General features: G+C 38.0%; 1 protein-coding gene across 2 annotated transcripts in view; it reads left to right on the plus strand.

Annotated features, from left to right (window-relative positions):
* Positions 1 to 699: 699 nt before the first annotated feature.
* The window catches only part of ERICH2 (glutamate rich 2), a 38,896-nt gene continuing 18,414 nt past the window's right edge, over positions 700 to 21,181 (plus strand). Inside the window, exons 1-8 of one of the 2 annotated variants that reach the window (XM_057318511.1) lie at positions 723 to 742; positions 868 to 913; positions 2,755 to 2,879; positions 11,189 to 11,237; positions 11,462 to 11,498; positions 13,576 to 13,671; positions 15,707 to 15,855; positions 18,690 to 18,877. In XM_057318511.1, coding sequence (XP_057174494.1) covers positions 2,826 to 2,879; positions 11,189 to 11,237; positions 11,462 to 11,498; positions 13,576 to 13,671; positions 15,707 to 15,855; positions 18,690 to 18,877 — 573 coding nt within the window. In that variant the 5' untranslated portion in view covers positions 723 to 742; positions 868 to 913; positions 2,755 to 2,825. Of the gene's footprint in view, positions 743 to 867; positions 914 to 2,754; positions 2,880 to 11,188; positions 11,238 to 11,461; positions 11,499 to 13,575; positions 13,672 to 15,706; positions 15,856 to 18,689; positions 18,878 to 21,181 lie in introns of both variants that reach the window. The other variant, XM_044381491.3, reaches the window with a different exon arrangement.

A 21,181-nucleotide genomic window follows, 5' to 3' on the forward strand; every position in this document is an offset into this window, starting at 1 on the left:
TTCATAATTTTCTTGGGGCGACCTCAGGTTGGGACCAAGTCCTGCAGGCGACATCTAGGGATAAACTTCTCTCCCAACTCAAGACTTCTTTTACTTCACAAGTTTAAAACAGGAACGAGGCCACCCCGCCCTTTTCCCTCTCCCTGCCAAGAAAAGGATCAGGTATGGACAATGACATTCCAATCACCCTCCTTTCTTCATTTCTCAAAGTAACGGGTGCAAGTGAGGACGTGTGTCCGAGATTTTATACACCCAATGCTCAGCGCGGCGGAACAGCTGGGCTCTCCCGAACCCAGGTTTCTCGACCCGCCCCCTTTGTGATTCCCCGGGCTTGCTCCGCCCCTGCCCCTCCCCCGTCCCGCCCCTCAGCCCCGCCCCAGGCTCGGCCCGCCCCGCCCCCTCCGCAGCTTCCTGGACTTGCACCGCCTCCTCAGGCTTGCCTCGCGGGCCAGCCGGAGGCTCGTCCCGTCCGGCTACTCGCGTCTCGCGCCCTCCCATGCTACCCGGGCGCGTCCCGCCTCCTCCCCGCCCCTCAGCTATTCTCCCAGCTTGCCCCGCTCCCGCCCGAGCGCTCCTTCCGCCTCTGCACGCCGCTGCTCCCCCGGCTCCAGCCGCTAGCTGTCTCATCTCCATGGCGACGCTGTGTCTCTGGTTCCCAGCTCCCAACTCCGCGCGAACCGCGAGCTGGGCTGGGCTTCGGTGTCTACCCTCCGGACCGGCGGTGTGAGAGGACCACGAGCGGGTAAGAGGCACTGCAGCGACTGCGGGTCGCTCTCTCCCCTCCCTTGCGTGCGGACAGAGCCAGCCCTGGCCTCCGACTCCCCCAGGCCCCGCGCCTGAACACGCAAACTTCTCTGCCCTCTCCAGGTTCGGGCTCCGGAGCTCCGTGGCTGTCGAGGCGGCGCGCGAGAAGGTAGGCTCCACGCGGCTGCTGGTGCACCTCGGACTTGGCTTCCTCCTTTGGCTGTAGTCAGGCACTCCCGAAGGGATATAGTGTTTGTGTCTACATGGGTGTGAGTGGTAATTGGGCAGTTCCGACAGGAGGTCTACACCACCATTCTGTGACCTCCGATTCGCATGCGCCAACCCCCCCCCCCCCCCGCCGCAAACAGTGAAAATAGCCTTGTTGCATCTCAGAACTTCCAGCTACTTCACTCCATGCTTGCCCCCACCTCCTTTTTAAAAAAAAACTTTTTTTCTCTTACTTTTTTGGGGAAACAGCTTAATGACCAGAAGGAGCCAGCATTCACAGACTGTACTTAAGATGTCATTACTTGCTAGACATAACTTGCTCGACCATAAAAAAATTTGTGTGGAATTTGGACAAATCATTGAACCTCCTCGGGCCATGTTTTCATCTTATGTAAAATGAGGGGCTAACGGCGGATTATTTCTAAGGTCTGGTCTTCAGCCTTTTGTGAGGTGACGAGATTGACTTGAGATTTCCTAAATCAAGATGTGTGGCCTTTGATTACTCAAACTAGTCTGCACTGCGCTGCTGTGGCGTTTAAATTAACACAGGGCGTAATTATAAATTTATCGTTTGACTTCCCAGAGGGCATAAGTGAATTGGGCCAATTTGTTCTTACCCCAAGAGACCCCTGGAAGTGACTTTTTAAAAATAAACCTGAAAAAGACACTGAAAATGTCTTTTGATTTGTTTCATTCTCCATAAATCAAATTCAGTGATCCCCAAATCCACCTGATTGATTTATTGATTGGATTTATGTATTTATCTATCTAGCTATCTATCTCAGGAAAACAAAGTTTTTTCCAGAGGTGAATTCCAACACCTTTGTAGGGATTCCACTTCACTACTCCAGAATTCCAGAGCTTCCTATCCCACCCCTCACCAACACCGTTTAAGCGAAATGTTGAGTGTTTTCTCCCTCTTATTTGCTCCATCCAGTCTCAAGTGTGCACTTAAAACTGGCTTTCTTAGAGTTCACCTTCAGCACTGTCCTTGCTAGGTGGTAGGTAATAATGTATAGGAGGAGGAGGAGTTGTAGTAATTATAATTGTAGTAGGATATAGGTGCTGTTATTCATTATTAGCTATTTATATTAACTTCGCAATAACTCTGTGAAGTAGGTAGTATTTTTGTCCTCATTTTCTGTTGAGGAAAGTGACTGTTAATTCATTCTTTGCTTATTAGAATACTAGGTGGCTTTTAAAAACAAATAGCCCCAAAGGATAAAATAATTGCACAAATGGGATGGAGGAACATGTATATATCTTCCAATATTACAAGAGAAACCTCAAATGAGAATTTTGTGAAATCTGAATTTTGAATGCTGGTAACTCGTTTTATGAAAGGTTTTTCGAAACCTATAGAATCCAAATAAATCCTATTTGGCCCTAATGGCGGCTGGTTAGTGAACATTTACCTAGAGGAGTAAAGGAATGAGATATTTTATGCTCTTTTTTTAGTACTATGTCCTTATAATCTGGTGCGCATATCTTAAATTGAACCAGTCACATATCAGGTGTTCGACAGCCACATGTGTGTAGTGGCTACCATATTGGATAGCAAAGGTCTACTTTAATACTTTCTTTTGCTTTCTTGATTTCTTCCTTCCTATTCAACAAATATTTATTGAGCACCAATTTATGTGATACCTGAGTTTTTCTGTTCTTCGTAGCCAAAAAAACTAGCTGCACTAATTGGGCCTTTGGGGTTTTTGTTGAGAGAGTCACTTTTTCCAAAAGGCTATAACTATATCACATAAAACTCATGTTTTGTACCATGTGTAGAAAATCTGTCCGCAATGAGAAGAATGAGACCCACCTGCAGGGAGAAGCCGAGATGAACAAGGGAAACCCCCATGCCCCTCCTTGAACACAGCTGTATCCACTATTCTGACTTCCACACAACTTGGGTATTTAACTCTTGGATTTTATGAGCCAACCCTTTTCTTCTTTTACCTAAGCTAACTTGAGTACGGTTTCTGTAACTTATAACCAAAAGTCCAGACTAATATAGCTAAAAAGGCAAGAACTAAGCCCTTTCTTTTAGAAATGAGCCCATAATTGGGGCACCTGGGTGGCTCAGTTAAGCGTGTGCCTTCCTCCTACGTCATGATCCCGGGGTCCTGGGATCGAGCCCCACATTGGGCTTCCTGCTCAGAGGGGAGTCTGCTTCTCCCTCTCCCTCTGCCCCTTTGCACCCCACCCCCGCTTGTGCTCCCTCTCTTGCTTTGTCTCAAATAATTAAAATCTAAAAAAAAAAAAAGAATGAGGCCATAATGACCCCCACCCTGACCCCCAAAGTACATTTTAATTTACAAGATAAACAGAATATTTTCAAACACATAGTATCACATAATTACGCCTTTATAAATCACTTTGTCACGTACATTTTAAATATTTATTTAACGATATACATTTATCTTCTGATTAATACTACCCATCTTTCTATATTAGTCATTCAGTATTTTTTTCTTAATAAAAATAAATCTGCACCTGCCTTTTCCCAACTCTTTTCCTCAGAATCATCCCTCCGAATTCTATGGGCCTTTCTTTTTCATTATAAGAGCATTCTAAGACAATTAAGTTACTTATATCATTCCAGTGGTTTTATCCATTCAGTCAATATCTGAGTGCCTTTAAAATGGTATGGGACCCACACTCATGAATAAGAACCAGTTTGTGCTCTCCAGAAACTTCTATCCTGGTGATATAATCATTCCACCACTCTGTAGTTATCTGTCTACATAATGCTCATGGGTGTTTCCTTGACTGATTCTTTTGCTCCACCTGCTCCGTAAATGTTGGTATTACACCCAGGATTCTCTCCTGGGCCTTGTCTTGTTCTACGTGGGCCATGCTGTCCTTTCCCACTTTTTCACAGCTATCCCACACGTCATCTTTTCTCTTGAGTTCTAACTCTCTGTAATAGAATTGAACACCACTTGATTTCAGAGGACCTACAGACATCTCCGAATCAGAATTTCCCTAAAACAAACTCATTATCCACCCCCCAAGAATGTTCCTCCCCTGGTACCCTCATCCTAATCATCCACACTAGAACCATCAACTTCTTTTCTTCTCCCTCACTTCTATGTCTAGTGATCCTAAGTTTTACCTCTCTTTTGGTTCCAAGTGTACCTTCCTGGCTTTGTACATCATCTTTTTTCCCCAGACTAGAGTTTGGCAAATTTTTCTGTAAAGGGCCAGATAATATGTATTTTAGGCTTTGTAGGTCATACAGTCTTTGTCGTAACCATTCATCTCTGCCATCATAGCCTGAAAGCTGCCATTGACAATGTACATACAAATGAGCATGTCTGTATTCTCATAAAATTTCATTTATAAAAGTAGGCAACGAGGGACACCTGGGTGGCTCAGTCGGTTAAGCATCAGCCTTCCACTCAGGTCATGATCCCAGGGTCCTGGGATCGAGCCCCGCATCGGGCTCTCTGCTCAGCGGGGAGCCTGCTTCTCCTCCCTCTGCTTGCCGCTCTGTCTGCTTGTGCTCTCTCTCTCTCTGTCAAATACATAAATAAAATCTTAAAAAAAAAAAAAGAAAAAGTAGGCAGTGAGTCATATTTGGCTCTTGGGCTTTAGTTTGCCAGCCCCGATCTGGACTATTATAATGGCCTTGAAACTGGTTTCCCCACCTCCCATTCTTTCTCAGGTTTACCCTCCACAGAATTTCTTTTCTAAGATAGATCTAATATGATTATTCTTCAGAGCCTTGGTTTGCTTTCCATTGACTAGTGGTTAAAATTCCACATCCTTTGTACATGGTAATTAATGACTTTTCAAGTTTGCTCCCACATATATATCCAACTCCATCTATTGCCATTTTCTAAGACACTGTTGTTCTTCTCCTTCTTTTGACTGCCTACTTGGCTAAATAAATGTCACCTTCACTGTGAAACGTGACTCTTGCTTCTCATATCAGGTAGAATAATACCATATTCTAGGGGTACTTGTAGAAATCATACCTGGGGGAATATAGCAAACCTGGAGGACAGTCCTCAGAACTGGATTCTGGAACTGGAAAGTTGTTCAGGGGCAACTCTGTTGACTCTCTTCCTTTGTCTTTCCAATTCTGTCTTCACTGCCTGCTGACTGTCCTTGGGTACCCCCAGTCCATGAGCTCAAAAGAAGGGATTTGATTGACCCTGTTTGGGCAGTATGGAAAATTATATTAGAAGGAGTATATAGTACAGTGCTTTGAAGCGTGGTCTGTCCTGTATATGGGAAGTTAATACTTGTTTCCCCTATAAAATTCTGAGCTTCTCTTGTATCCCCAGAGCTTTTCACAGACATATCTGTGCTAAGGTACATGGTAGGTGCTCATCAGATATTTGTTGTAAATAGACATTGAATATCGGAACATGAAATAGACATGGAAGTCGGGAACTATCATAACTGTGTTGTTCCCATTACCATTGGGACTGTTGAAATACACCAGAAGAGTCTGCCCATGTTCAAAATCCAGTGGGTATACTTCGTAGAAACTCAAACAGTGATTAAATGACTGTTGTGATGTTAACATTAACCATATACAATAGTAATGAATATACAAGGTGTGCACCTCAATACCATTCTTTCTGAATACCATGACCCCAATTTGAATAGGAACCACTGGGTGGAGAAGAGAATTGAAGTAAAGAGAATTAAACCACAAGACCAACATACAGCTTACATGCCTGTAAGAGATAGATAAACATATAGATAAAAATAGTGTTGCAAATTTTAAGTGGTATTTGTTTTTTTTTTTTTTTACTAGATAATACATTTATTTTTTTTCAAAGGTCAAGAGATACAAATGGACATAAAATAAAAATGTCCCTCCTACCCCAGTCCTGTAGCCATCCCTTTTTCCTACTCAGAGTCAACCATTATTATGTTTCTTTTCTGAAAGCATTTCCTTTCAGAGATATTTTTGCATACTGATAGTTATTTGAAAAACACATATTACTTAAGATCAGGAACACGACAAGGATGCCCACTCTCGCCACTATTATTCAACATAGTACTAGAAGTCCTTACAACAGCAATCAGACAACAAAAAGGGATAAAAGGTATCCAAATCGGCAAAGAAGAAGTCAAAATGTCTCTCTTTGCGGATGACATGATACTCTATATGGAAAACCCAAAAGAATCCACTCCCAAACTATTAGAAGTTATAGAGCAATTCAGTAATGTGGCGGGATACAAAATCAATGCTCAGAAATCAGTTGCATTTCTATACACGAATGATGAGACTGAAGAAAGAGAAATTAGGGAATCCATCCCATTTACAATAGCACCAAAAACCATACGTTACCTTGGAATTAACTTAACCAGAGACGTAAAGGATCTATATTCTAGAAACTATAAATCACTCTTGAAAGACATTGAGGAAGACACAAAAAGATGGAAAAATATTCCATGCTCATGGATTGGAAGAATTAACATAGTTAAAATGTCCATGCTACCCAGAGCAATCTACACTTTCAATGCTATCCCAATCAAAATACCGATGACATTTTTCAAGGAACTGGAACAAATAGTCCTTAAATTTGTATGGAACCAGAAAAGGCCCCGAATCTCCAAGGAACTGTTGAAAAGGAAAAACGAAGCTGGGGGCATCACAATGCCGGATTTCGAGCTGTATTACAAAGCTGTGATCACAAAGACAGCATGGTACTGGCACAAAAACAGACACATAGACCAATGGAACAGAATAGAGAACCCAGAAATGGACTCTCGGCTCTTTGGGCAACTAATCTTCGATAAAGCAGGAAAAAACATCCGGTGGGAAAAAGACAGTCTCTTCAATAAATGGTGCTGGGAAAATTGGACAGCTACATGCAAAAGAATGAAACTTGACCACTCTCTCACACCATACACAAAAATAAACTCCAAATGGATGAAAGACCTCGATGTGAGACAGGAATCCATCAAAATCCTAGAGGAGAACATAGGCAGCAACCTCTACGACATCGGCCAAAGCAACCTTTTTCATGACACATCTCCAAAGGCAAGAGAAACAAAAGATAAAATGAACTTGTGGGACTTCACCAAGATAAAAAGCTTCTGCACAGCCAAGGAAACAGTCAAAAAAACTAAGAGGCAGCCCACGGAATGGGAGTTTTTTTATATTTGCAAATGACACTACAGATAAAAGACTGGTATCCAGGGGTGCCTGGGTGGCACAGCGGTTAAGCGTCTGCCTTCGGCTCAGGGCGTGATCCTGGCGTTCTGGGATCGAGCCCCGCATCAGGCTCTTCCACTATGAGCCTGCTTCTTCCTCTCCCACTCCCCCTGCTTGTGTTCCCTCTCTCGCTGGCTGTCTCTATCTCTGTCGAATAAATAAATAAAATCTTAAAAAAAAAAAAAGACTGGTATCCAAGATCTACAAAGAACTTCTCAAACTCAATATGCGAGAAATAAATAAACAAATCAAAAAATGGACAGAAGATATGAACAGACACTTTTCCAAGGAAGACATACAAATGGCTAACAGACACGTGAAAAAATGTTCAAAATCATTAGTCATCAGGGAAATTCAAATCAAAACCACACCAAGATACCACCTTACGCCAGTTAGAATGGCAAAAATTGACAAGGCAAGAAACAACAATTGTTGGAGAGGATGTGGAGAAAGGGGATCCCTCCTACATTGTTGGTGGGAATGCAAGTTGGTACAGCCACTCTGGAAAACAGTGTGGAGGTCCCTTAAAAAGTTAAAAATTGAGCTACCCTATGATCCAGCCATTGCACTACTGGGTATTTACCCGAAAGATACAGACATAGTGATGAGAAGGGCCATATGCACCCCAATGTTCATAGCAGCATTGTCCACAATAGCCAAAGCGTGGAAGGAACTGAGATGCCCTTCAACAGATGACTGGATTAAGAAGTTGTGGTCTGGGGGTGCCTGGGTGGCACAGTGGTTAAGCGTCTGCCTTCGGCTCAGGGTGTAATCCCGGTGTTATGGGATCGAGCCCCACATCAGGCTCTTCCGCTATGAGCCTGCTTCTTCCTCTCCCACTCCCCCTGCTTGTGTTCCCTCTCTCGCTGGCTGTCTCTATCTCTGTCAAATAAATAAATAAAATCTTAAAAAAAAAAAAGTTGTGGTCCATATATACAATGGAATATTACTCAGCTATCAGAAAGAACGAATTCTCAACATTTGCTGCAACATGGATGGCACTGGAGGAAATAATGCTAAGTGAAATAAGTCAAGCAGAGAAAGACAATTATATGATTTGTCTCATCTATGGAACATAAGAACTAGGAAGATCGGTAGGGGAAGAAAGGGATAAAGAAGGGGGGGGTAATCAGAAGGGGGAATGAAGCATGAGAGACTATGGACTATGAGAAACAAACTGAGGGCCTCAGAGGGGAGGGGGAGTGGGGGAATGGGATAGACTGGTGATGGTTAGTAAGGAGGGCACGTATTGCATGGTGCACTGGGTGTTATACATGGCTAATGAATCATCGAACTTTACATCGGAAACCGGGGATGTACTGTATGGTGACTAACATGATAGAAAAACATTAAAATAAAAAAAAATACATATTACTTATATAATGGCTGGACCTCATTCTGCTCAGCTTATCAGTCACTGCTTTAACTCTACCTGTGTTCTCAGTTACTCTGTTTTTTCCCTGGAGTCAGTGATCTTTTTAAGCAAGTATCATTACTTTGGAGCTTATGTGATTTTTTAATTAATTAATTAAAAGTCTTCAGAGCTAGTCTGCTTGTCTCAATCACAATAAAACCTTTTTATTTCCCTTAGCAATCTTAACCAGCCCCATTGGATATCGTCCCAGTTTTTCCTTTAGATAAAACATCACGTTGTTTCTACAGCATCCCTCCTGTGTGCCAGGTGCTGGGCTAAACACTTTACCAGGTCATCCTATTTAATCCTTACACTGATCCAGTGAAGTTGGTGCTATTGTGGTTCCTGTTTTACAGATGCAGGAACTGAAACCTAAAGAAGTTATGTAACCTACAGAAGCTTACATGGGAAGTGGTAGAACTGGGCTGTGAATCTAGTCTCTTGCACTAAAGAGCCCCAACTCTTGAGTATCACTCTGTAGTGCCCCTCACCCCAGAGAATTCAATTTTATGAAAGGAGATTAAATGGACATTTCCTAGGTAATGATAAATCCAGACCCAGCAGAGCCTGGATTTCCATCAAGGGCTGGGATCTGCCCATCCTAGGTTTTTCTTTTACCAGGTGAAAATGGGAGAATTGTATGCACTGATGTTTCATCCAGGTAAAGGGTAGAATGTAGCAATTCATCAAGATCCTAGAGCTAGAAAGGAGAGAATATAAATATAAAGGGGATGTCTACTCACACATATGAGTAGCCACAGGATTGTGGAAATCTGTGGAAAGCACCTCTCAGGACAGGTCATCTTGGATTTCCCTTGTTAGGGTCTCATTTGGTTCATTATTGTGTTGCTTCAGCTTTTGAGCTCTACTGCCCTGGAGAAGTAGGACATTATCCTAGAGTTTGGTCTTCTGCAACTTTTTTTTTTTTTTTTTAAGATTTTACGTATGTCTTTATTTAGACTGAAAGAGCGCTCGAGTGAGCCTGGGGGCAGGAGCGGGGGCAGAGCAGAGGGAGAGGGAGAGAGAATATCAAGCAGACATCATGCTGAGTCCTGAGCTGGATGCCACTGGGCTCTTCAGGCGACCCTGAGATCATGACCCGAGCCGAAATCAGGAGTCAGATGCTTTTCCCACTGAGCCACCCAGGCGCCCCTGGTCTTCTGCCACTCTTTCCCAAAAAGGTGCCTTGCTTTTTTGATGGACTTTAGCTCTCTGAATTTCTCAGAGGAGTAATCAGATTAATGACATATATAATGTCTGGCTTGTTCAGGATTTCCCAGAAAACAAAGCCTGAGGCAAAAGTTTATGTACCAATGCTTTGTTCCAGAGTGCAAATCAGTAGGAGGGAGACAGATTTAAAAAGAGAAAAACTTAATACAAAATAGAAGCTTCTCTTTTATTGTCCACAGTTTTGGCCCTGAATTTTGTATTCCAGAAATCCCTGGTATGTACTACTCCTACTAATTTTTGAAGTCTTGCTTGGGATGTGGGGACAGCAAGTGTTGGGGAAGGAGAGGGCAAGTAAATTGTTACTTATGAAAATTTTAAATGTGGCCTCTCTCATACTTAAAAAACCGTTAAAAGTTGATTTTTGTCTTGACAATTAAAATTAATATGTAGAGGGCTAATTTACGGGAAAATCTATTTAGGGTAACCTTAGAAAGGTAAACATTCACAAAGAAAGCATTATAATTTGTAAGTATTAATAAATACATAGGGGAACTTATAAGGTGAGAATTGTATTTTAAAATGTAACTTTGGATGAAATCAAAGGTTAATTTCTAAATGTATTTATTGAAATAATATTTTATTTAAAATACTCTTATCTTGAAATATCATGGAAAAAATTCTTGTTCTGGCTTAAATACTGTTTTTCATAACACAGATGAACTGGAGTGTGGCAGACAGTTTGGTTTATGTTGTTTTATTTTGTTAAAGTAGGGGAGAAAAGTGGTTGGAAGGATGAACCAAGCTGAATTTATGACTTCTAGGGTCAGCTCAGTAGGAAAGGGGAGCCCTTAACCTGCTGTTGATTGTGTTTGGATCTGGAGTCCAAGTTACATAAAACGAAAACAGAAGCAGTGAATTAGAGGCTTATTTAATACATCACTTCTCTAACATGCAGAATTATTCCTATAGCTCTTTTTACATAAGCTCCAAGGTGAAATGGGGAGAAGGGGAAGGGCTACTTTCTCTAGACACTTTTTTTTAACCCAATTTCATAATCCAAAAGAATGAGGTTTTTCAGTTAGGATGGAAGTGACACTACTAAATAAAAAAGCCAAGATATTTAATATCCTTCTGACAGAGTTCTGCATTGTTTTATTTATAGTCTAAATTTATACAGTATTTAAAGACTTAGGAAGTCAGTATTTTGTTTTTTGCAAGAATTATCTAGACAAGACAGATGCTGTAAAGATTAGACCATATAAATTATTTTTAGGATACTTTAGATCTCTTTTATTACCAATTTACATAGTTTCTGAATAATTGGCTTTAGTATGAAATTATATTTTAGCTAGATAGTAGAAATGTTTATATAAAGGCTATGCATAAATTATTTCAAATGCCTCAAACTAAAATAATAATGATAATGCTAGTTTTTATTTTTGCTTCTATTTTAGGTACCAAAATATAAACAGAATGGCAGATTGCTAGTGTTTGACCCAAAGGGTAAATGATTCATTACTTAAAAAGAATGTTTTGTTACCATTTTGTTCTAAATAAGAAGATAGTCTACTGGAGTGATTGAATGTGGTTGAAGTCTTAGTAGTTAAATCCTTTATTATATTGCTTGTCATTCAAAAAATGCTGAAGTGTATTTGCCAATCAGGAATTTCTGTTAGGAACATCACTGCAGATAAAATACTGAGTTGGTTTTTTTTCTTCTCTTTCAGAAAAAGTGATGAGTGAACCAAATGAAGCAAAGTCAGAGTAAGAAGACATCTCTGGTTGTGCAGCTGATCTGTCACATGCCTTTTAAGCAATTAGAACTAGATAATGCTATCATTTGTCAGCCAATTAAACTTGAAAGGCCAGAAATGCCTGGATTAGCACTTTAGCTTTTGCTTCAGTCAAAGCAATTGTTACTTAGATAAAAGAACATTTAAAATGAAAAATGAATTTTGATAAAAATTTAGAGGTATAGATAATAGTCATTTCTACTTTTTTAAATGCTTAAATACCAAGTAGTCTGTATTTTACTTATATAACTTTCATTGCTCATTCCTATTTCGTTTTGATACTTGCTCATTTCTTTCAGAATATCCCTTTAAATGAATATTTGCTTTACAATTAAAGATTCTTTATTTACTATGAGATGGATCATTACTACTAAATAAGGGAAACTGATCACCCCAATTAGCTGAAGGGACTAGTGTTAAAAAGAATCATGGTCCACTTTCAGTACAGTAGCTAAATATGAAGTCCCTGATTTGTTCAAGGCACTGATTCTAATAATTCATCAAAACCCTTCCTGATATGATCATCTCCTACCTCCTGAGAAAAAAATTCTATTATTAATTCCATGAAAAATTATACTTTGAAAGTTGGTCATAAAACACATTCATGGAGATCCATTATTGACAGATTGGTAGAATGGTGCAAAACTGCTGTTATTTTGGCTTATTCTGAATAAAATTGGCTGGGAAATTTTTCACCTTATGCAGTATATATTTTAATTTTCGTACTGTCAAAGCTAAAAATTAAAATTAGAATCCACCTTGGCTTTTGTTGTAAATTATATATTAAATACATATTTTTGTATTAAAGAGAAAGAATGTGTAACAGATCAAAGAGAATCTATGTTTATTTCAGATTGTTATAGATAATCAGAAAAAATAGATGCCCCCCAAGTATATTAATCTATGTGTAAATATGTATCTATATCCAATTACATGGTTGAAATATATTTAAATTTTAAAAATATAAGAAAATTTTAGTAGTCTTTGAAGGAAGTATGATATAACTTTCAATAATAATAATAGATCATTAATGAAAATAAATTACTATTGTGTCTGTGAATACCGATGTTCATAGATTGTGATAAGCAGTGCTGGAACTGAAGCAAGGGGGTAATCCACATCCTGAGTTAAACCCCAGGGATAAACCAAATGCAGCCTGGGCCAAAATAGGAAAGCAGAGTGATTACTTGTTCTCTTCATCTCATTAATAATTGCATCTGCTTATCAAACTAATTTTTGCAAGGACAAGACATCATGTTCTCTTCAGTTCACTTGCAAAGAAGAGTTTGGGTTTGGTTTGATTGTTGTTTGGTGTGAGGGAGGAGGAGGAATGGTTAGTGTAGCCAATAAGCTTCACATGTGTGCGACTTTGTCGCCTAGGTGCCTTACCCAGAGTTCAAGGTAACCAGGGCCAGTCCTGGAAAAAAAAATGATCAAGTAGGAAAATAGAAAATCACAGAGGACCTTTGCTTGAGGAGCGGTGTGACCTGGAAAGTTGATGAATTTTCTCAGAATAGCTTTCATTCCACTCTCTACCTCCCTACTGGTGGCGCGTCCTCCTCTGTCCCCTCCACCCCCCACTCCCCTTTCCTCCTTTGTTAAGTGAAGCAGTGGGAGTGCTTTTGCCTTAATCTTCTCATTGCTTCTTTATTCTAGTCTGAGGCATAAGGAATGTATGGACTCATAAACAAAGAGTTTCAAATTTTTGTGCATGTGAAACCCACATTTATTATTTCCTCTTTTCCCCGTGGATCCCATGTGTGAAAGATTTTGTCTACCCAACAAATTGCACTTAATTAACAATTTTCAGCAATAAAAGTAAAATATATCTTTAATGCTAGATGAAGTTTTATAGATCTTGGACCTTTGATCTGTTGGGTTTGGAGTCAAGCTTTCAAGAATCGTTAAAGATGGGGGGGGAATGGCCAAAGTAAATCCACAGCATTCAGTTGAAAAAAATTGAATTTATAGGTTTTCCATGATCATATGTTTTATCTCTTCGAAGATGAATGACAGGTTTTTTTTAATTTCTATTTTTATACTTTAAGTAAATGCCTCTTTGGACGTAGACCAAGATTGGCAAGCAAATTTTGTACCTTACCAACACAAGTCTCTCTAAATGTAGCTGGGACATTCTCAGAAAAGTAAGTTTTAATCAATTTTGGTTTTTAAGCCTATGTTTGACAAGTTTAAATGATTTTTAAAACAAAGTTTAAAATCTAAACTTACTGAAAAAATTATTAATTCCAATAGAAATTTGGGGCCATTTCATAAATATGCCAAAAGCTCTTAACACATTTTTAGGAACAGTCCTAAAATCTAGGTTACCTATGTTCTACCATAAGTATGTTTCAGTAGGATGTCTAACTTGACTGACTCTCTAACTAAGTAGAAACTAAAATATCTTCCATTTCCAAAGGATATTATATAAAGTAAAAATCTGAATCTTTCCTCAACTGTAAGTATTTGAATTAAGGAAAACAAATATTTTACAATATACTAGCTATCTATTTTTTTTAATTGTCAGAGGCATTAATGTCACTTTCTCAAATGGAAGTCAAAAGATTATAGTTGAAGACGAAGTTGAACTTTGGGCCTTTGATTCTTTGAAACTATATGAAAAAGACTACAGATAGTGAGCAGAAAAGGAATTCATATTTTACTGTTAAAATGATGATTTTGTCAATTCTCATATGTATTTTTATGGCATGTTCACTGCTTCCAAATAGTAATATCCCATTTAATATTGGGCATTGACTTCCTCCGTGTTGTGTCATTAAGGTTATTAGAGGAATTTCCAATTATTTAAATATCCCAAACTATACCAGACAAATTCCCTAAGGGATATAATTAGTGACTATGTAAGTACCATATCTCATAGATTCTAAAGCACACATATTTTCTTCATATTTTAACATTTCTTACAATTGATGGCATCTTACACTTAAACTTGGCAGTGCTTTTTCTTTCTTAAGTAACAACAGTATGTCTTATAATAAATACATGGTATCTTAGAGTCAACAAAACACTAATTTGTTGGGGGGAAGACAGTACAATTCTTTTATTTAGATTAGGTATTAAAGCCTATAAATTCTAGTAATCATTTGTAGCAAGCTTTGACAACAGGAATCTCACTAGAAATTAAATACTTAACTGATTTCTCAACTTTTTAGATGTAGAGTTTAATCTTGGATGCTTTTTTTTTTTCCCAATTAGAAAATCGAGGAGGGCAGAGGCAGAACAAATGTAAATCAACTTTGCATTTTTCATTACTAGAGAGGGGTTTTGCTTTAGCAGCGTATATTGAGGAAGTGAAGATTCTGTTCCCTCCCATAATATTAGGAATATAACAAGCTATTCCGCCTGTTTGCTAAATCACTGTACAAGATCACTGACATAACTGTACTCATGTTCTGGATTCATATGTCAATGGGAAAAAAATGCCACCATAACTGGGGAAAGAAAATACTTCACATCTTTTTATATCTTGACATGCAAAGTAGAAGTTCAGTTTTTTTTAATTTGGTAAAGAAGATATATTAAAAGAATGTTAAGGCCACAGAAAAGAGACTTGGGATTATTTTTCCACCAGCATAAGGACCTGTCTTTGTAGACAGAGTGCACCATACAAGAATCCTCTGTCTTAATGCATTATTAGTGACATGAAGTTTCAGCCTTAAAGGCTAAAAGAGAAAATTAACCCACTTTTATTTTAGCTACTTAATGAAAAAGCAGGCTACTTTATGTTATGACCAAGGTTTGATATTAGTGTTGGGCTCTCTCCATAAGTGTAGCATTGCTATTAGCAATGGTAAGAATTGGTTTATAAATCTAGAAAAAACCTCAAGGCTAGTATTCCTAGTTTTATTCCAACATATTGCAATGATGTGCCAAAGACATTCATATAATTGATTGCTTGTATGCTCTATGTTAAAGAACCCTGAAAAGATTTTAAGGATTGTTACACAACAACAAATGCCAAGTAGAAATAGAATTTTAATTATCAGTAAAAATTATTTTTAATGCTTTTCCACAAAAAAGATATTACATTTTAGGTATTCAGTTTATTATTGGTATATTTTGTGTTTATATTAAGTGTGTATGTATGAATGCATATGAAGCTTTAAGGAGAACTGTGACCTAGGAAACTATTTTTTCACTATTTACTTTAACATTTAGGAAGGAAGTGTCTTCAAAAAATATTGAAAATATAGCTTCTTTAAAGAATACTGAAAATAGAGTATCTTCAAAGAGCATTGAAAATAAAGATACAGAAATGAATCTACAGTCGAAGCTACGGTCATCTTCCTTCTTAAAGGAAAGCACAGGTGATAACATTTGTTTTATGTAAATGTAGCTTCTAATTGAGCCCTCCTCCTTGACCTTTGGGATATTGACAACTCTGTAGGTCTGGAGCGGATCATAGGAACCAGTAATTTTTGAAATTCATGTACCACATGATTCTGATATGCAGTCAGGTATGGCATCCATGGTATACATTATATAAAATGATAATGACGTATTAAATTTTAAAATGAATTAAAATACCTATAAAAGCATTAAGTTCCATTCATTCAACAATGGTTTATTGAGTGCCAGGACTGTTTTAGAAACTGTGGATACATTAGTTGGCAAATAGGCAAAGTGCTTGCCTTTATGAGATAGTCAACTATTAAAAATAAAGGATAAACCATAAAAGATAAGACAATGACATGTTGTGGCAGGTTCTGTAATATAAATAAATGGCACCTAGGAGAGGACTATTGTAGCTCTAGGGATCAGGAAGTTTCTCTTGATGCTCAGTGTTTGTGAATTGAAGGAGACAGTTCCTATGACATCACATGAAGTCCTTAATTCCTTATTATGACCTTCCCCTGATGGCATCAGTGTGATGAATCTTGAGCAGGCTGGGTACCCACTGGAAGATCAGGGTGGCTGTGAGCTGATGGAGACTGTAAATGAAACAGAAGCAGGTAGATGGCCTGAAGAGCCCAGCCATTCTAGGAAGGACTGGTATCCCTTTCCAGGATAGCATTTTTTTGTTTAGTCAAGAGTTTGCTTTAGAGTGGGGAGTTTCATCAACTTTTTCTTTTTTTCTCTCCTGCATTTTCTTAACATTGTCCTCTCTCGAGCTCTCCTGGATTTCCTGATTTTCTTTCTAACTAGTGTTTCTACATGATTTGGAGTAGCTAATGGCCAAGGCCCTATCAAAGAAGGCATGTCACAAGACTTTCGACACTCAGAACCTTTAACGAAAGCGAGGTGTCACGCAAGCAGTTTGAAGCTGTGAAAGATACCAGTAGAGCCAGAGCAGTTGACAAGCTCCTCAGTAGTCTTTCCCACAGACAGAATTTTAGGAAACACACAGTAAACTTTTTTAAAAAAAAATTAGTTTAATGGTACTATATTTCAACGTGTGTCAGGAAAAAGTAAGACATGGTTACGAATATCGACTCAAGCCAAACTGACTCCCAGATCTGCCACTTAATTAGTGGTGTGAAGTCAGGTAAGTGGTTTAACCTCTCTGTCCCTCAGTTTCATCTATGAACAGGGTGACAATAGTATACACCTCACTGAGTTGTTGAGAGAATTAAATGAGTTAATATATGTAATGTTCAGAAGAGTAATGGTATATAATGTTTGGTAGGATTATTATATGTTACTTTTATTCATATATGCATCAGTTTCATGGCTGGTGACATGATCTGGTAAAATTTATATGTTAAAAATAGATTCAAGGAAAAACATTGAGTAAAATAGTATAGGTGATACTCATATATAGCAAAATGAATGAAGATAGTAAAAGAATTATACTATTGGAAAATGTTCTAATAGATTGTATCATGGAGATTTTACTTCTTAAATATTTCTCTAATCTGTTCCTCCTCTCCATGCCTGTTTTACCAGTACCCTGTCACTAATCATCTCTCTCATCCGGACTTTTTAAAGAGACTCTAACCTCTCTCTTTGCTTTTTTTTTGGGGGGGGGGTCTCCCCTCAACTATACTTTCCACCCTCTTAGCCAAGTGTTCCTTCAGAAATACGGAATTGATCATACATGTTTTTCTTTCAAAATCCTTTATTAGTGGCCCTTTTATTCTTAGGATATGGTCCTAACTCCAAGGCTCCTGGCCCACAAGACCCCATGATCTACCTACCCTTCCAGACACATCTGTCATGATTGCAGTCTCTCGACCTTGGCCCCTAAGCAGCGTCGAAGTGCCTTGTCGTGCCACACACATTCTTATTTCTGTGTTGGCTCATGCTGTCCCCGCTCCTTGGAAAAACTGATCCACTCAGACTGGACTATTCCTGACCACTCTCCAGATCGGCATGGGGCCCTCCTTTGTTCTCTCACTTACCTAGCACACATCTGCCACCGTACTTCCATACTGTTTACAGCTATCCGTTATGTTTCTGACTCTCTATTAGAGTCTAAATCAGTAACCGAAGTCAAGAACTGTTCATTTTTGTCTTCCTATGACTCCTCATAGTGCTGGGCACTGAGCAGGTAGTTATTAGTGCTTATTTCTATTTTTCAGTCATCTGTGTTTGGTCATAACTTGGGTGTCTTGACATTAAGAAAAATCATTAATAATGTTCTGTAACCTCTGGTTATATCTAGAATACTTCACATGTCTCTCTTCCTAAGGGGTGTGTGTGTGTGTGTGTAGAAAGAGAAAGAATTTTATTCTCAAGTATCCAAACAGTGACCTGACCTGCCTAAGAATTATTTACTGTTCAGCCTCCCTAGTCTTACTTTTATTCTCCAGGTTTTATTTCATATTTATATTCCTATAAGAACAGTTTAAGAAATGTATTTCTTGAGATAGAATAGCATTAATTTCTTTTTTTCTTGAAATCATATTTTTTATAAACAAATTGTTTTCCACATATTAAAATTTTAAGCACCAAACAATTAATCCTAACATTAATTCAGTGTTATTGGTTTGGGTTTTTTTCCTCTTGGCAGTTTTATTACTTTTTTCGGAAATGGAAATCACATAATTTCATTGTGGTGTTATTTAATCATGAAAAAAATAAACTCCAGGAAAGCATATAGTAAACATATACACTTGTTACATTTTAACTTAGGAGTAACTATTTTTAATTTTTGAACTTTTCAATATTAATTGATTAAATTATGTATATTCTATTTTAGGTCAAGTGGGCAGAGTCGCATTCCTTGCAGAGCAGGAGAAAAATAATGAAACTTGCCTTCAGGATATTGATGACAAGTTGTCTGAATCAACAGATGATGATGGTGAAGATGATACCAATGATGAAGATAATGATGAAGACAGTAGCCCTAATAAGGATACTCATGCCCCATTAGAGTTAATGGCAGAAGTGAGTTTAACTTGTGCGTTATAATTTAAGAAACTTAAAAATATTAAAATTACTAAATAGTGTATAGCCTTGAAAAATTAAAAAATAGTGAAGAGATCCTTGCCCCTATATAGATGCTTACCAAGCTACTCATGTCTCTTACTACATTCACGAAATTAGAGGCGAGAGAGGATTCTGGAAGTGACTTACAGTGTTCTGGTAAAGAAGCAGGAACAAAAGAAGTTTTGGCATAAAACTCTGCAAGGACTGCTTTAAGGAATGCTTTCTACATAACTGGGCGCCATGCTAGTTATTGGGGATATTTAGAGATAAATAAGAAAGATAGGTCCTTACCCTTGAGAACTAAGAGGTACGTATTAGGAATATAGTACAATTAATAATGAAATGAAATGTGTGCTAACAGAAGTATTTATGAGGTTCTCTGGGAAGAGGGAGGATTAAGTGACTAATTGAGAATGGAAGTAGAAGAAATGGGATAAAGGAAGGATTTTTAGGGGAGGAGACATGGAGTCTTAGAATCTTGAAGAAAGAGGGAAGCTCAGAAATTCATCTGCTAAACAAGTGGAGAAGGCATTCCTGGCATAGGAACAATATGTACAAAGGCACTGAAGCCTGAAACATCACAGGCAAAAATTATACATAAACATTTACTGATGATTCTATGGAGAACAAAACAGTTTTACCCTACTTGTGGTATCACAGTCTAATATTATACAGCTTCACATATATCCTAAGAACTTTATAACAGTACATTTTAACTTCCTCCTTCTTATCCTTTGTATTATAGTCATACATTTTACTTCTACATATATTATAAGCCCTATAATATGTTATTATTTTTATTTTTAATGGTCAGTCTTTTAAAAAGTTTTTTTAAATTGGAAAATACCTTTTTTTGGAACACATTTCTGGTGTTCTCCATAGCTTTGTGTAGATCTGAATTTCCACGTGATATTATTTTCCTTTTACCTGAAAAACTTACTATAGTATTTTTTAATTATGCAGTTCTGCGAACAGTGAATACTTTTGTTTGTCTGAAAAGATCTTGATTTTATCTTCATTTTTTTAAAGGATGTGTGAGCTAGGGATTTGTAGGTTGCCAGGCATTTTTCAGTACGGACAATCCCTGACTTATATGGTTCAACTTAGAATCTTTTGACTTTACAATTATGTGAAAATGATACACATTCAGTAGAAACTGAATTTTGAATTTTTATTTCTTCCTTGGCTAGTGATGTGTGGTATGATTACTCTCCTGATGCTGGGCAGCGGCAACTCCCTGCCAGCCATGCCATCATGAAGACAAACAACTGATACACTTAGAGCCATTACGTTTTTCACTTTTAGTACAGTATTCAATAAATTACACGAGATATTCAATACTTTATTATAAAATAGGTCTTGTTACATGATTTTGCTCTAATATAAGGGTTCTGAGCATGTTTAAGGTAGGCTAGGCTAAGCTATGATGTTGGGTAGGTTAGGTGTATTAAATGCATATTTCAACTTATGATGCATTTATTGGGATATAACCCCATCGTAAGTTGAGGAAGATCTGTACTTTGAAAGGTTGCATCATTGTCAAATAGTTTGCATAGTTTCAGACACGATGTGTGCTGTTACACTTTTGTCCATCTGTATACGTCTTTTTCTCAGACTTTAATGTTTTCTTCTTTTGTATTATTTTTGGCAATTTGATTATGATATACCTTGACGTGGTATTCTTCATGTTGCTTCTGTTCATTGAGATTCTTGGATCTATGAGTTTATAGTTTACACCAGATTTGGAAAATGTTCAGTTATTAAGTCTTCAAATAATTTTTTTTTACCTCCGCGCTCCCTCTCTTCTGGGCTACAAGTTACATGTATGTTAGACCACTCAATGTTGTCCCAAAGGTCACTGATGTTCCTTTTTTGTTTGTTTTCTCTATATATTTCATTTTAGAAATTTCTATTGTTCTGTCTTCAAGTTCTGATCTTTTCTTTGTAGTTATAATCTGCTGTTAATCCCATCCTCCCTCCATTCCTCTCTCCCTCTCTCTCCATATATATGTGTGTGTGTGTGTATATAAAATTTCAGATATTTTATTATCTCTACAAGTTTGATTTAAATATTTTTATATCTATTCTGTCCTCATCATGTTCCTATTTTACTTTTGAGCATATGACGTTTATAATAGCAATTTTAACATGCTTGACTGCTGTACTATCATTTTTATTGTTCTGGGTCAGTTTCTATTGATTAAGTTTTCTCCAGTGTATGGGTCATAATTTTTGCATCTTTGCATGCCTGAATGTATTACT

This window comes from Ursus arctos, unplaced genomic scaffold, assembly GCF_023065955.2.
Source record: "Ursus arctos isolate Adak ecotype North America unplaced genomic scaffold, UrsArc2.0 scaffold_1, whole genome shotgun sequence".
Lineage (NCBI taxonomy): Eukaryota > Metazoa > Chordata > Mammalia > Carnivora > Ursidae > Ursus > Ursus arctos.